The following is a 17406-nucleotide window of genomic DNA, read 5'->3' as shown; positions in this document are numbered from 1 at the left end:
AACGATAATTAGTACACAGTATAAGGTTAAGAAGGTTGCACGAAACGGAGCAAGTTGAAATTAATACAATCTGCCCAAGCATCTGATGAACCTTACTTCTGTGTTTCTGTTTTTGCTCACAATCTTTTTGGACGTCGAGGAAGGTGAGAGAGGTATTGTTGAATTATGCTATATGATACATAAATTTACCATTAGTATATGTAAGAGCTTCTTTCTTGTAACAAATTCTTTATCAAAATCAACAAAAATGTGCCCGTTGATTAATATCCCAATAGGCCAATACATTTAAATTTTATCCGCAGAGAAGCGAAACATCTATAACCTCCTGAAGGCACAGACAGGAAGGTACTGTTCAGTAAATCTTTTAGCAGTTTCGTAAATCAAGAAACGTGTATTTTCATGGATAATTTGTGATATTTCTTGAATCTGCTTTGTCAGCTCTTTCATTAGTGAATTCTGCGGTTGATGTATTTTATTTTCCTTTCAATTCATAGAAAATAGTCCAAAATCAATTAATTTGGTTGATTAAACATATTTATTTGTTTCATGTTACAAAATATATGTCGAGTCCTCTATTTATGCATCTAGAGAAAAAAAAGTTGATAATTGTTTTTTTTTTTCCACTTCTTACAACTAATAGCTAAAATTACCATGGATACGATATTTATTTATCAATGGTTCATTCATGAATAAGGGTCGTATCCATGGCAATTTTAGCTATAGCTAATTTTTAGCAATCTTTGGTGAGAACCAATTCTATAAGCAACTTACCTCTTTGTATGGACGGTAGGAACATAATGGGGTGTATAAAAAAATTACCGGTTTATCAAATTAAAAATTTCCAAGGACTGTAAATATTTTAATCCTAATATTAATATATTTAAATATTTTAATACTATTATTTAATACTTATCACTACTTAATAATCCCCTTAAATCTTTCTCTAAGCTTGTTTAATCCCATTCGACTTCTTCTAAAAAAGCCTCAGTTTAGTTATTTGTTTCAAAGATGAAACATGATAGTGTCCTACGAAATTATCGTAATTTTATGTCAAAAATACTGGAAAAAAATTTCACAATCGCTGAAACAACTCGTGAAATCATTAAATATAAAGGGGAATGTGTCCTTGACACGCGGCATAGGTTTGAAAAATTTAGCAGTGGAGATACGACGTTGGAAAGGAAGAAGCGCTCCGGGCGACCATTAATGAATATTGATGAGGTTCTGCAGGAAGCTGTTGCGTCAAATCCGTCCAAAAGTACTCGCGAACTTGCCAGGGAGTGTGGTGTGTCGAAAGATACTGTTAGTCGCCATCAACTCCTTAGAGAAGGTGAAAAAGAGCAGTAGACTGGTCCCTTACGAACTTACTCCTCGGCAATCAGCTAAGAGGTTAGAAATTTGAGAAAATTTATTGAAAAACCCTTCTGGTTCGAACTCCTCCGCCATATAGTCCGGACCTCGCACCATCGGATTACTACTTGTTTCGATCCATGGCCCATTTCCTTCCAGGGAAAAATTTCATAATTTTGCGGAAGTTGAAATTGTAGTCCAAGAGTTCTTTGACAGCCATTCCAAAGAATGGTATCACTGTTGGATCGAGCAATTGGCTAGCAGATGGCTTACGATGGTAGATAACAATGGACTATACTTTGAGTATTAACTCTTTATACTAAAGAGATAATAATACAAATATTTGTTTAAAAAATGGACATTTTTTTTTTTTGTATACACCCCATTAATGCTCAACCAGGATACATATTGCTTTGTTTTTTTATAGCTCTTTGAAATTTCAGTTTTAGATTTCTTTAAAGTTTACTTCAATATTTCTAAACTAAAAACAAAATAGTATATCAAATGGGGCTGAAGTAAAAAATCTACAGTTTAGAAACGTTCAGTCAACCTTGGACTAGAAACTGGAGGCGTTCTGAAAATTAGCTCCTTTATGTTTCTTTGGAGTGCTGATTAAGATTTAAACAGTAATGAAAATATTTTTTTTTTTTCCAATAACGTGAAATCTATGCCTTTTCAGCTACAATAACCTATACTAAATTCCAATCAAAGAAGAATAAATTCCGGACATTTTATTTTTGTCCGGACATCGCTTAGGAACGACCTCTCCTTGTTAAGTAGTTTTCAGTCGTATTAGAACAGGGATAGTATCGCGGTGGTATTCTGAAATTCGCTCATTTATATTTTTCAGGCTCTGTTCACGAAATTCAATTTCGTGGGCGAAAATATATTAAAAATGAAAATAAAATAAAGGCACTTTTTATATTATTGTTATATATATCTTGGATTTCGGTGTACTAGTGGTTTTGAAATATCTCCATAAAGTGTTTTTGAACTGCATAAAAACGTGATGTTCAAATTTTAGTTCATACAGGCTGAAGTTACCTATAACATTCTTCATTGGCACATCCATTTTATCATTTACAATTTAAAATTTCACTAACTTTTTTATTCCTAGAAATATTTATAAGGATAAATTTGAAACCTTTCACCATAAACCTGAATAAATACATGTAATGTTCATTTTACAGGACTGACTCGCCCCAAAGAGTGTTACACATGCCAAAGCACACTTGAAAGTAATGTTTGTGGAGAGGGAATCACATTTCCAAATTTTATGGCAAAATATTGCACTGTTAATCAATTTTACTGCATAAAAATTATTGAGAAAGGTATGATATCTATAATATTGATTAACCCTTACATTGGCTACAGGGCCTTTAAGACTCTTTCTATATTTTAATTGGAAGAGAATCGTAACAAATGGCGAATACAGTCTTTTAAATGAAGTTTGACAATAAAGGGAAACTAAATCGCACTATAGGAAAACGAACTTTTCTTTTACAACATATGAAATATGATATATATATATATATATATATATAGGTATGTAATGTTCCCGGGTTTCGGCAGCAGTGAAACGTTTGGTACAAACAAAGACTTAAAAAAAGAGAAAATGGATAGACTGCCTCGCCAGTTTACGAACAATCCTCGTAAACTTATTATTTATTATTTATTAATGTTACATACATCTATACAAAGAAAAAGCTACACAACAAAAGAAAGTAATGAATATATACGTTTAATCCTAAGAAAAGAAAAACTAAAAAAAAACATCAGTGTAAGTAAAAATAAATAAACAACACTCTCTGAACAACATTCAAAAAGACAACTAACAATTTTCTTCAAAAAAATTCTTTTGAAAAAAATTTCTCCTGTTAGGAGGGGATTGAGGCCATTCCAGGTCATAAAGGTTTCGCCGCTGTAGGTAAATTCAACTGCTCCAAATGGACCGTCCTACGTTTTCTTAGTTTCTTTAAACTCTCAATAGTGACCACGTTATGTTCTCTAATTGTGATTATCCTGAATGGGCCCTCATATCTCTGCAGCTCTTTTCCACAGTTCGTCCCTACTTTTCGGTATACCACTGTCGCGATTTTAATTTGGCCCATCAAATTGCGGACACCGAGGTTTTACCTTGCCGCCCGTTTTTGCTTCTCCCTCTCTATCCTGTCCTTAATACCCTCCGTCGTGCCATACTGTTAACGGCAATAGTGTCCTCTCCTGCCACCATGTCGCGATAGTCCCGGCGACGCCCACTTAAGTAAAAAATAACCTCGAATGGAGCGATCTAAGACGTTTGAACAGCTGAAACATACTAGCTTTATTGGGTTCGGTACACCTCTTTATATATTCGATCAGCTGATCTCCTCAGTCAGCTGACATCGAAGTAACAGCTGACTAAGGCTGTACCTGTCCCCCCCACCAGTTTACAAACAAACCTCGTAAACTTCAACTATACAATAAATTAATATAAAATACAACAACAGTATCTATTTACAATAAAGTATAAACATTAAAGAAAACTGGTGGGACAATGATCTTTAGTACTTTAGATTTGAAAGGTGGTTACTACCAAATTAAAATGCATCTGGAGGATCAGCACAAGGCCCTTTACATTCGAAGGGGGCATTATGAATTCACAAAAATTCCCTTCGGACTGAAGAATGCCCCTATTACGTTCCAGCGGTTGATGGACGAATTCCTGCGGGGAATCGACGAGTCCATGTGCCAGGTGTCCATTGATGACCTGCTCGTTTTCAGCAAAACGAAAGAAGAACACGTGTCCCACTTGCGCAGGGTGCTCTAACAGCTCCGGAAATTTCGGTTGAAGCTATCGGCGGAAAAATCATTATTGGGGCAAAGCCGGATCAATTTTTTGGGGTACACGATATCGGAACAAGGAGTCAGGCCAGATGCGAATAAGGTGGCAGCTATCAAGAAAATGGCAATTCCAACGGACGTTAAGAGAATCAGGAGATTGTTGGGCGCCCTAAACTATTATAGAAGATTCGTGCCTGCGATGGCCGAATATTTGGTACCCATCAAAAACCTACTGAAAAAGGGAAACAGTTTGCTAGTGACACCCGATATGGTGGAGAATATAAGAAGACCCATGGAGTCACTACAGAAGAAACCGGGATTCCCGGACTTTCACCATCACCACGGACGCAAGTGAGTACACATTGGTGGGTGGTACTGTCACAAGAAGGTGAGGGAGGGGAGCGACCGGTGGCGTATGGTAGCGGGCGTTTAACGGATGCAGATACTCGGTACAGTGCGCTAGAGCAGGAACTGTTGAGCGGTGGAATACTTTCGCCCCTATGTTTTTGGAAGGAAATTTCGGGGGCACATTTTTATTAACAGTAGCTTTTTAAAAGAACTGATAACAATCTAATTTTTTAATCAAATATACAATTTGAAATCATGGACTAAAGGGTCTAAAATATTCCATAACCAAAAAAATAGATAAAAAGCAAATGAGAGCGAGGTGCCTCAATGATAAGGCTGTGCTGCTAACTCCAAAGACCTAGGTTCATATTTAGCTGTGCTAGGTAATTATTTATCCTGTTACTGTAGCAGTGAGTCAACCCTTTAGGTTCAGGAGCTATCCCGAGGCCATCCATTCTCATAAAGTAAGTATTCTTAATTAGGGATATATTTGGTGGTCGAGTGTGGTTTTGACCAAACCCCCTCTTTGCTCAACCTTTGGTCTTGTAACAGTACTTCCTTATGAAGTACTGCTTCTCTGACCCACCAGTGAGTTGTAGCTGTACAGATTTTTTATTTTATTTTATTTTATGTATATGTTAATAGGATACAAGATACATTTTTTACTAACTCACTGTCAAAGTTAGGGGAAGATGAAGATAATGAAAAATGTATGTACTCAGAATCAAAAATTTTCACTTCCATTTTAGGTTTTAACTTTACAAATTTGGTTTTGTTTCAATACTATTTTTTTAATTATGGTAGTCATCAATTAACTTCTTTAACTCTGGTTCTTATTATATCCAGAGATCAATTGACCATACCCATCTGAACCAACTTTAGGTTTTAATATTGTGCCCTCCTCAATTCTTGGCAATTCTCATTTTTGTCCAAAAAGAAGATGGCCCCAAACCTTTAAATGTAGAAACGTTATTTGGGTGCTACTAATGGGCAGTTTCTTCGCAAGTCTGTGTCATGTCATTATTGCTACTATCTACTGGACACTGCTCTAGCTGCTGCTTAGAGAGACCTAACTGCCAAGATGTGAACCACTACAATCATCAGACATATATTGTATATTGAAATCTGTACTATTTCTAGTAAACAATTAAATTTTACTAAGATAATATGTCATATGTTTTAATATTCTTAAATGTATTATTTCGATCAATAAACATTAAAATAGAATCTTCTGATCCAACATCTTATACATGGTATCTCTCAATAGTGTTTAATAGCTCAAAGAGATCACTTAGTGCAGCTTGATAATCCCAAGTATGAAAATCCGCCTCACGGATTCACCTTCTTATGAGGCAGTGGGAAATAATATGGATTAGTTTATCAGGATATTCACACTCAATGAGCAGAGGAATAGGAAGATCATCAGAAAATGACTTAAATATTGTTGAGGAACAGATATTAGGATCTGCAATGGAGAATGGTTACTAGCATCAACAAGAAATAAAGAAATATATGATGAGTGATAATATACTCATCTCCCAGTTCATTTATTTTCAAAAGTCAATCAAAAATTTGTTTTCTAAATAATCTTGAGGAAGCTTTCATAAATTGTCCTACTGTTATCTTATGTTTAATGTAAACTGAGAAAATTAGTTTTTTGAAGACAGTTAGAAGTAGTATGACTTTTAAATATAAGTTATTAATGTCACATTGATTATTGAGTTCACACTCAACCTTACAATGAATAGGACATATCAAAGGTAGAAAATTTCAGAACGATAACAATAAAAAAATTAAATATTTGATGATAATAGACTATGTATAATCACTTATAGGAAATAGAGTAAAATGGAATAATAATTATAACGTTATGAATAGAGTAAAAAGAGTTTAAGTTTAAAGAAATATGAAAAGTTCAATTTTTATCTTGAAATAATATTTTTAATATAACCATTAAAATTCTTGAAAATTAGTTGATGAACACTAAATTTTTACGTTGTAATTTTCAGCATAAATTTCAAATATTTATTGTAAAATTATTTATGTTTATTTTACCAATTAACCAGACCAGAAAATAGATGGGAGGATAGTGTGAGGTCTGGCCTTCTGAGTTTGGGTTTTGATGGGATTCAGTGGAAGGAAGGAAGCGGACATTTTTAGTGTCATTAGCATTGAACCTCTTAGTTCATTAGATTTTTTTTTTTCTCCAGGAAAAGGCCTTGAAGACCATGCGCATATCATAACTCTAATGCTACTTCTTCGTCTGCTTCCTCTTCTCTCATATGTGATGAGAATCATGAGCTCTGCATGTCTATGTTTACTCTCCTCTGACCACACAAGACCCTTTCTGGAGCGATTCATTCCCACAAGAACCTTTACTCCCCTGAGCGTCCTTCTGTACTCATCTCTGTCTAAACAATCCCGGTCTGTCAGCCTAATATATCCTTGAATTTTTCCTGACAGTGGATTAGTTGAAAAATTCTATGGTTTAGTCTTTCAGGTTTCATCCTCATCATGTCTCCATAGAACCTCAGCCTTACCACCCTAACATCAGTCTCAACACCCTAACAACAGACCTAGTTTTCTTATAGATTTCTTGATTCAACCTCAATCTGTATCCTTCAGGTGTTCTCTTAGGTCCATAGATCCTTCAGAGAATTCTTCTTTCTATTTTCAGAAGCCCCTCTAGGCTGGGAAGATACGAAGTACCCGTCCCACAGAGTATCACTGGCTTGATGACCGTGTTGTAATGTCGTATCCTAGCTTTAAAAGATAAGTTCTTCTTGTTATAAAAATTACTGGTGGCAAAGTTTAATTTCTCTATTTTGGTAACCCTTTCCTTAAACCCATCTCTCTCCGACCCATTGCTGCATATGATTTCTCCAAGGTACTTAAATCTCTGAGTCACTTTAATTGTTCTGTTTCAACCAATTTCTTTTTAAAACCCGCATCCGTGGTTGACAGTTCCATCTTCTCAAAAGATATTTGTTAGCCTGTTTTCCTCACTATTTCCGAGAGGGTGTTTATTTGGGCAATCGCCTCTCCTTCTGTTTCTGCTAAAAGGGCAAGGTTGTCCGCGTATGCGAGACATTTAATTTTGACCTTATTGCACCTGAATTGTTTATTTTCCTTAACTCCTTCATGATTTTGTCAAGTACCACATTAAACAGTACTGGAGACATCCCCTCTCCCTGTCTGAGTCCCGTTCTGATCTGAAATGGTTAGCTGATGCTTCCTTGGAATTTAACTTTAGATTCAGTCCCTTTCATCGTTAGCCCTATTAATTTTCTGGTGAACCCTGTATTCTTTTACTACTTCTAGTAGGGTTTTCCTATCTACCGAATCATATGCCTTTTCAAAGTCAATGAAAGAGATAAAAAGGTTCTTTTTACTTTTAGCCCTGTAGTGTTTGATAAACAGCTTAAGTTAAGGCTCAAAATTTGTTCCTGACATGATCTATTTTTTTCTAAAACCACCTTGGTATTCCCTAATTTTAGGGTCTAATTGTAATCTGCTTTTTAAAGCTTTCGAGAAGATCTTGTAGGGGACTGAAAGTAGGGAGATTCCCCTGTAACCATTCACATCAGCTTCATCTCCCTTTTTATGTAGTAGGTGTATCAAGGCTGTTTTATATTCTTGAGGAATCTTCTCCTCCATCCAGAAATCCATCATTAGCTTCATAATTTCCTTTCTGAAGTTATCTCCAATCAACTTCCACATCTTGGCAAGCACACCATCTCCTCCTGCCACTTTATTGTTCTTTAAGGATGCGATGATTTCATCCAGTACCTCATCATCTGATGGATACGATTCCACTTGGGGGGGGAAGAGGGGAGGTATTATCAATCATTGTCATTTTTTCATACCATATCATACATTGAATAGAATAGTTGACCCAATGGAGAATTAGAGAGAAAATTTAGACATTGCCTGCAACCAGTGAATTTAATTGAAATAAAAGCTTCATGATGATCGATATGGTTGTGTAAAGTTTTTGGTTTGGATAAGTAAAGAAGTACAAAAAAAGTAATTAACACTGAAACTATTCATCTATTGGGTAGATCAAAAGTAGATGAGAGGACAGTGTGAGGTCTGGCCTTGTGAATTTGGGCTTTGATGGGATTCTGTGGAAGGAAGTAAGTATGCAAAGATTTCTAGAGTCATCACCATTGAGTCTCTTAGTTTATCAGGTCTTATAATTATTTATAAAAATAAAAATTACCATCAAAACTATAATTATATAATTTAAATATCTTTATTTCAGCTGGTCGTACACCAATAGTTTACAGAAAATGTTCTCAAAATGATTGCACAGAGGAAGAAAATTCACGCACTGGAGAAATAATAGCGTGTAGTACCTGTACGAAGTCACTATGCAACGGTGCAACAGTCAGTTCAACTCTTTCATTTATGGTATATCTTCTAATGATGGCCATTGTATTTTATTACTTCAACATCCTCAGTAGACCAGAGTAAATGAATCGTTAACTCCAGTCATTCTTTAAAACAAAATATGACAATATTTCCAAATGGAGCTGAATATCCAGCTACATGGAGGAATTTTAATATTTTTTAAAAATAATAGTTAATGTTTAATAAATCTTAAGAAAGTAAACTAATTTACTAATTAGGATTTATTTGATTGTTAGCAATTAAGCGTTTGATAAAAGATTTGATAAAAACAATTCATGTTTGCTAAAAGACCATATCAATAATTTCAATTTATAGTCTCATGTGTTTTATCTCACAGAATTCTGTACTTATCTTTTTCACATAAACCTAATTTGCTCTTTATATGTATCTTAAAATTTTGTATTGATATATACATCTCTACTTTGCTTATAATATGATTAATTATAGAACAGAGATTAGGGAGTAGGAAGAAGGAGATCTTAGTGTTACATCGATAATTGCTTTAATTGCCCCCTATTGTATGATTTCAAGGGTCAAAAAAGGCACCAAAGGACCGGGAGTCACTCAAGACGAGTAAATTCAGGTTATGCATGATACACCAATATCTATGACAACAGGTTTTTTAAAATGCAGGAGCTCAAAAATCTCAATTCAGCAGCTTCTGACATTAGAAATAGGTTGGCTAGGGGATATCAATCTCATCAAATATTAAAAGAAGAATAAAAGAATCAAACTTCATCTTAAGAAGACCTGCAAAAACATTTTTCTTACTGTAAATACCGAAAACAGAGTCTATGATTTGCTAAAGAACCCCAATCTTAGCAATCTTAGACTGATGAAATGGGAGTCGTCATTGACAGTTCTAGTTTTCTAGAGCCAAATTTGATTCTTGTATGATTACAGGATTTTCTATACCTCTTTTTTGGCTTTCTAATGGTAGAGTGATGAAAACTAAGGTGATTATTAGTTAAACAAAGATTCTCCTTTTTCTTGAAGAGTAAATATTCTTGCAGAATACTCTTACTTTAAACGACTTTTTATTATTCAAAACAAAAAAACATAATTAAGGAAAAGAGATAATTTTTAGTGCAGACCAAAAAGTTAAAATAGGCTAAAGGTAGAATGGGAATAATCATGAAAAACATTTAACTATTAGTTTGGCAAATAGTGAATATAAATGATGTGACTAATCCTGAATGTCTTTTGTATATCTAATTATATTACTATAGACCAAATAAAACATGGGTTGGACTCGAAAAATTAATTTAAAAAAAATCTTGAAATTCACAGGTGATTTTGTTTTTATGAGTGTACATAACTAAACCTAGAAGTTAATCAGCAGTTCCTGTATGTTTCTAGGAAAAAAGTAATTTGATATACAGTTTCATATTATATTGTTTACAATACAATATAATTTTGAGCGCTAATTTACTCTATAATTCTCCTTATACCTCGTAATTCTTCATATGTGATTATTATGAATTGATTATTTGTCTAGTGTAAATAAAAATACTAGTTTTTAATTAATGAGCTTTGGGTAAGCTATTTTAAACATTTCATAGGCAACTTACTAGGTAGGTAAGAAAGATTATTTTTAAGTCTTAAAAAGATACATATGAGACAGGGATATTTTATATATTAGTGGCTGCACTGCTGGTAGGCTATACCTACCTCTGCCTCTACAGAACAACTTCCGTCAGAGTTCAAACACAGATTAGAGAAGAAGAGAGACATACAAGCATTTTTCAACTAACAACTCAAGTTGTGACTTCTGTAAATAGGCTTTGTTAACCATGGTTGTCCATGGACTGAGGATGAGATGAATGTGAACCTATGCACAAAAGCAAGTTTCTTTATTCAACCTTGAAGCTGGCCTTTTTCATGGCATAACAATCAAGAAAGTAGTACTATTTATTAATTTATATTTTGATTTTCCTACATGAAACTGCCAAATCAATCAATGTTGTGTATGAAAATAAAAAATAAGTGTCACTTGTTGTTGAAAAGATTGAAGCTGAATGAAAAAATTAATTTTTTATGATCAAATGGGTGAAAATATTTATAATTTTAATGTATGTATATTCTTATTATCTCCCAACCATTGTAATGTATCCTGTACATTTCATTATGTTCAATAGTTTTTCTTTAACTTACACTTTTTATCCTTAAATTATAATATTTATTAAACTGTTGTGTACTACACAAAAAATGTATATAATTAATTGTAATAATCAAATTTATATCTATCATAACTATTTTTGCCTCATTAGATTTTAATTATGTTTTATGTTTAATTTTAGTTATAAAAAATGTTATGTGAAAAGTTAGTAAAAAATCTGTATTTCCTTTTCATAACATCTTATATTTATATCACGAAATCTTATTACAAATTGAATGAAAAATTAAGGAATAGATTTTTACAAATCTTAAATAATAGTGTGAGAGAGTTTGCTGTCTAATTTCAATCAATCACACTGCATCTCATCTTGGAGTATTAAATATCTAAGCAAGTTACACGCCTAAGTATTAGAGAATATCTACAAGAAAGATGATCTTATAGGTAAGAAAACTCTACTTAAAACACTATTTGCTAAAGCTTATTACAAATTTTGAAACACTAAACAAATGTTGGTAAATTTGATAAATAACTAAAAAAGAAGAAAAACAGATTACGGGATAATAAAAAAGATTCGAATGATATTATTTGTTGAAATATAAAATTTATTTATAAAAATCTGGCAATCTAAATTATCATAAAAATATTTGTTACTTAATACATATTTACAAATAAATTATTTTAAAATATCAACCATTATTTACATTTTTCAGAAGGATTAAACCATCACTCTTTTCTTAAAAATTTCAGTTTGCTTTCTCACATGCATCGATCCAATCATTATAAATATCTATAGGTTCAGATAAAAAGTTAGTTATGGTTTGAAAATCTTCTAAGCATATTCTGCACACAATACGAGCACTACTCCTCACCCGATCCCTGTAATAAAAATAATATTCATAAAAAATTTGCCAAAGGAAATAATTTATTTTATAATATTTTTTAACATACACACATACATACATATATTCACATTTTAACCAAATTTTATAGGTTGTTACTGAATTTATTATAAAAACAATCATTTTTCAATTAAAAATAAAATAATTGTTCAAACATACTTTTAACCTGGCAGGAGTGTCCTACTTTTTTGTCCCCTAAGAGGTGTCCCATGAGCATTTATTTAGTGGTAGACGGTTTGTACTATTTTTTTAATATTATTGAATGTGATGATAAAAAAAAATCTTAAAGATTACATTCAATGCAATTTGAAATTGAAATTGTAAATTGTAGCTCTTTCAATAGGAGTTGAATAATTTAGATTTCATAAAAGATCTAAGATCTTCTTGCATGGCTAAGAGCAAAACTGAATCGAGTATAGGAGAGGAGGTAAAAGAGGGAGTAACATAAACAAGCAGCAATAAGAACATTGAAGGGAAGGGTTAAAAGGGGGTAGACAAAAGTATAAATAAAACAGATGAAATTTTAGAAAAATATAGTCGTATATTTCTCAAAATGAGTAAAATGCTCATAGCTACACATCGGGTTAAAGGGATAAGGCCTTTCAATACGTTGCTCTGACCTACTCAGATTTATGGAGATCAGCAGAACATAATAAGCCACAACATTAATAATAGGTAATCACTTGTAATCATTTTCAATTACCCTAGTGTCAATTAAATAGATACAGTTAACAGTAAAGATAACCTCCTCCACCACAACTTGTTTTAAACATATTTTACAATAATTTCTGTCATATAACCTATCTGAATAAGATAATGATCTTATTATTATATATCTATTATTGAATGGTAGAAATATTTGAGAGCTACAATACTGCATTGAAAATAGCAAAATGGCAGGGTCAAGAGTAAGAAATTAATTTTCATAGAAGGCACATCTTTAACACTAAATTAATTTATACAAATTTTCAACCCTCTGATTCATATTGGAAGAGCTGTCAGTTTAGAAGAAAGCAAAATTTTATTTAATGTAGCTCTAAAAAGTGGAGCAAAATGTCAGTAAATAAATAGTTGTTAACTATTTTTGTTTCTCTTTTGACCACAACCTTCTTCTTCTTTATAATTTTAATAAATTATATATTCTCTCTCATTTCAGATGTATTTAATCACTAGTATCATTACAGCCATTAGTAATGAGGAGGTAGCAATGTTTAAAAAAAAAATCTATCAACAATATTATTTATGATAAATCATGGGTGTTATGTTTCCTTGCTTACAAAAATAAAATATCACATTAATAAGCAGGAATAATTAACTTACATTGTAACTTCACAAGATTTTTCATGATTACAGAAAGGGCAATCAAATTGTGTATCTAAAGGCACAATTGCTTTCCTTTTAGGTGGGGGTTTCCTGTTACTTTTGCGCCGCCCCATCTGTAAATAATATAAAATTGAATTTTGAAAATTAAAGTCACTTGACAATAGAGCAAAGATTGTATAGTAAAAATAATGCTTAGTAAAAGGGGAAATTAAAAGATCATTTTTTAAAGAATTTTATTCAACAGAAACAGCTTTAAGATCCAACAGAAACTTAGGCATAAATTTCAGTTTAAATAGATAAATTTTAGAAACTTATGCCTACACTTTTCTTTGATTTTAATTATAAATTATTTTTAAACAACTAAATTATAGCAAAATTTTAATTTAATATGACCATACTGTCAAGCTTGTGCCTGTTACCAGAAGACACAGTTGTAGTAGTAAGAGTGCCTTGAAGTATTTACTACGAAAAGAAATTTATATTTTCCTTTTTCAACTGTACAAAATTATATTTGGAGAGATTAGGTATCAATAAGATCTTTTTCTGCAACTTGTCTCAATTACATCTTCAAATATAAATAAAATAGCTGAAATCTTTGTCCTCGATCAAACTTAACACAAACAATATTTACATAGAAATCCATACCAAGAAAATATTAATTTATTTTATAATATTAATCTATTTTAATAATTAAAGACAATATAGACCTTGGCATCAATGTAATGCCTCGAAGGATAAAAAACAATGTAATTCCTCAATTAGGATCCAATTGTTTTGGGCAGGTACAAATTCCATACTACTCCATAGGTAGATTTTATTAAAAAAAAATTTTTAGCTTTTAAATACTAATAAGTGCACTAATAAAATGGATAAAATGCTTTGTTTTTTCTAATGAATATAATCAAGTTTAAATTTTAAACATTAAAATATTACTTTAAAAATTTCCTATATTGTTGAATGTTTCCAAATATTAGAACTTTTTTATATACTTCCTTCTATTTTTATTTCTATTGATTACTACTTTAAAATCACGTTATAAAATTTTAAAATGCCAGTTATTATTTATTTTATTATATAAAAAAAAAAATTATTAAGACTGACTTTTGCAAAAAATTATCTTCATTTTATAATCAAATCTTGTCCAGCATAATTTGTGTTGAATCTCTTCCAATTAATTAATTGTTATATTGATACATTTTTTTTTACATTTCACCATTCGGAATATAACATAAGAAATAATGGAAGCATGAGTTTTATGGTACATTTTTACCTGTTTTAACGTAAATTTTAAGGTTTTGTTAAAAGAAAACGTGTTCTTTAACAATAATTAAGTTGAACTAAGAAAAAAGTAATAAATAAGATTTTTAAAAATAAGTATTAAAAATGTAATTACCGATATTAATATGCCAAAATAAACCATAAATAAAGTAGTAAAATGTAAATAATAACTAATTCGAGTAAACACATTGTAAGGTTGGAGGGCTTCAGTTGTCCAGTTGGAGTAGTGTATTAGTCCGAGCAACTCTGCAACCATACTCGGGGAATTACACAATTCATAATAACAACAATAGTATAGGATAATCGAAAATTATCCAAGACATTTCCTTATAAATAATAACATTTTGTTTTTGAATCCATTTCAGACTTAATGTAATCTTTTTTCTGCTAAATAAATAGCTGTAAACAAAGCGTTCAATTGAGACGCGATTGTGTTGTCACGAAAACAACAAACATTAAAAATAATAATACTATACAGTATGTTATTATATAAAACAATTGTTGATTATACATAAGTATTACTGAATTATAGTAAATAATAAGACTCACCTCAATTTGAGATCTATCCACTAACGAACCCAAAGGACGCCCAACACTAACTGAACTACCCTTGGTCGAAGGGGCAGGTGCTGGGCCATTCCTACCTGAAAGGGTTCACAAAGGGATTCCAGCCCCATGATGTGGGGAACTTTAATGCTATGACATCATTCTCACAGGCTTTTTTTTCAATACAATATTTTGATGATTGTCAGTTAATAATAGAAACTTTTTTTTTTAACTATATGTTTTTAAAAACATTATTATATTTTTTATTAATTTTGAGTGAGTATAGTTTAAAACATACTATTCATGTTTTTAATACGGGCTAGTACGAATTTACCGTTTAGGATGCCACCATGCTTGGCTTAAAAATGCATTTTTAATTTCGTTCTCCTAATAATTAAACTTGAGTTTTTAATTTAGTTATATACTTATAAACATGTACATTTTGTTAAAATAAAAAGTTTACAGACAAATACCAATATAACTACAATAGAAAAATACATGAGCTCTCTGTGATTCAATGAATTAAAGAATTTCTCCAACCTTCGGAATCGATAATTAACTCTAGTTTCAAATTGTATATTTTAAAATTCCATTAATTGTGTGTAAATACATTGTTTTAAAGCAATCTAGCTGTTTATTTTTTAATGAGGTGTGGATAGTTGACCGTAGATTAATGCTTGGAGAAGTTTCGGGGGGTGCGGTCAGCAAAGAACAACATAAATAAACAAAACCATATTTATTTATTTTATGTCGACGTTTCGACCTGAGTTTCAGGTCTCTAGCCCTGATGAAGACCTGAAACTCAGGTCGAAACGTCGGCATAAAATAAATAAATATGGTTTTGTTTATTTAAGTTGTTCTTTGCTGACCACACCCCCCGACAAACTTCTCCAAGTGTTTATTTTTTATTTAACATAGAGGAAATATATAATATGAGACATTCCATATTAGGTTAGTCCGATTAACAAAACTTTTTAGAACACAAGTTGAATTTATAAGTTATGTAGAATTGTTTCTATGGGTTCTTATTGTCTACCACACATTTTGCCGATATTTTCGTTTCCTTTCATTTCACTTCCTTTTTTATATTAAAAATTTGTGTTAATCGAAGGTAACAGCTTTTTCCAATGTTCACCATATTTAACTCTCTGCAAAAAACAAGTGCGTAGATACCGACTTATTTTCTTTGTTTACAGCTATTTGGTTTTTGGTAACTGGCAAACGTGTGACTTAATAGAAAAGATTAGAGTTAATAATTTTAATAAATAGTAAATATATTAATTATTAACATTATTGTAAGTGTATAAAACGCGTAACGAATTTAAGGCTTGAACAAAAAAATTGTCATAACAATAGAGAGGATATTTTTAAGTAGTTGGATGCTTAAGTCTGTGATTTTCATCGAGCATTTAATTTATGTAATACAGAAAAAATATTTAAATTTATATTTGAAGGTGTGTATTTTGGGCCAATTTGCAATACTAATATTTGAATTTGTTTTATGTGAACGTAAATTTGTTTATTATATAGGAACGTAGTTATTATATAGATTGTACAGTAGATTGGGTTTACTTTCTCTACTGGGGTGATCCTACAGACTGACACAAAGTAATCCCAGGTTACTTTACAAACTATGGAATATGTCATAAACAAAATTTAAAAAAACCCAGCGATAAGTTATTGTTTTGTCTTATCATGTATAAGGGTAGATTGATAGACTATCTAAGCAATTAATAATCTAATGATAAATGACCAAATTCGAACCAATTTAAAAATATTTTGACTTTGAACAGGAATGGATGGAAGCCCAGCGGCTTAAACATTTGAGCATATAAGTTTTGAGTTTACAAAATAATAATACGAAAGAAGTTAAACACACTTACTTTATTTAAATTAATAGAAAAATGTAATTATAAATTGACGACTATATAATTACATTTGGCTATTTATTACTTACCTAACTTAACAATTAAAAGGAAATATTTCGTTTAACAAAAGATAAAAAAACATTTATCCTAGTTTCTGGATTGGTAGTAGTAGATATATAGTAAACAGTTGTTTTACTTAGTGGATCTTTTGAGATGACAAATTTTTCACTTCCCTAGGATTCACTAGACTTCTGAGTGAGTGTGTAAAAAGCCTATAATATGCATCAAAATTGATTAAATATGCAATGTGGTAACCTAAATCGTCAATCATTACTAAATGTTAATATTTGCTTCGACACATTCCTGGCGACATTTGCTGATGATACAGCTATCCTATTCTCCCATCCCGATCCTGTAACAGCCTCATCCAATCTCCAAA

At 31.6% G+C, this 17406-nt stretch overlaps 2 protein-coding genes across 4 annotated transcripts; one reads left to right on the top strand and one right to left on the bottom strand.

Moving 5' to 3' along the window:
• Window positions 1-7: 7 nt before the first annotated feature.
• Window positions 8-9126, top strand: LOC106677913 (uncharacterized). Of its 2 annotated transcripts, none has more exons than XM_014416128.2 (3): window positions 8-143; window positions 2541-2681; window positions 8786-9126. In XM_014416128.2, exons 1-3 carry the CDS (start codon window positions 86-88, stop codon window positions 8995-8997), a joined length of 411 nt encoding a protein of 136 aa, XP_014271614.1. In that variant the 5' UTR covers window positions 8-85; the 3' UTR covers window positions 8998-9126. The 2 variants fall into 2 exon arrangements, 1 of the variants encoding a protein (XP_014271614.1); XR_010843561.1 differs by having other exon boundaries at window positions 12-152.
• Window positions 9127-11648: 2522 nt separating this feature from the next.
• Window positions 11649-15171, bottom strand: LOC106677900 (transcription elongation factor 1 homolog). Of its 2 annotated transcripts, none has more exons than XM_014416096.2 (3): window positions 15103-15171; window positions 13273-13388; window positions 11649-11929 (listed from the first exon to the last, which is right to left on the bottom strand). In XM_014416096.2, exons 2-3 carry the CDS (start codon window positions 13386-13388, stop codon window positions 11797-11799), a joined length of 249 nt encoding a protein of 82 aa, XP_014271582.1. In that variant the 5' UTR covers window positions 15103-15171; the 3' UTR covers window positions 11649-11796. The 2 variants fall into 2 exon arrangements, with proteins under 2 accessions (XP_014271582.1, XP_014271581.1); XM_014416095.2 differs by lacking the exon at window positions 15103-15171 and adding an exon at window positions 14669-14799 and having other exon boundaries at window positions 11651-11929.
• Between the last annotated feature and the right edge of the window lie 2235 nt (window positions 15172-17406).

This window comes from Halyomorpha halys, unplaced genomic scaffold (assembly GCF_000696795.3).
Source record: "Halyomorpha halys isolate HHAL.00 unplaced genomic scaffold, Hhal_1.1 Scaffold111.1, whole genome shotgun sequence".
NCBI classification, from domain to species: Eukaryota; Metazoa; Arthropoda; class Insecta; order Hemiptera; family Pentatomidae; genus Halyomorpha; species Halyomorpha halys.
This window is presented reverse-complemented; position numbering and strand designations above follow the sequence as displayed.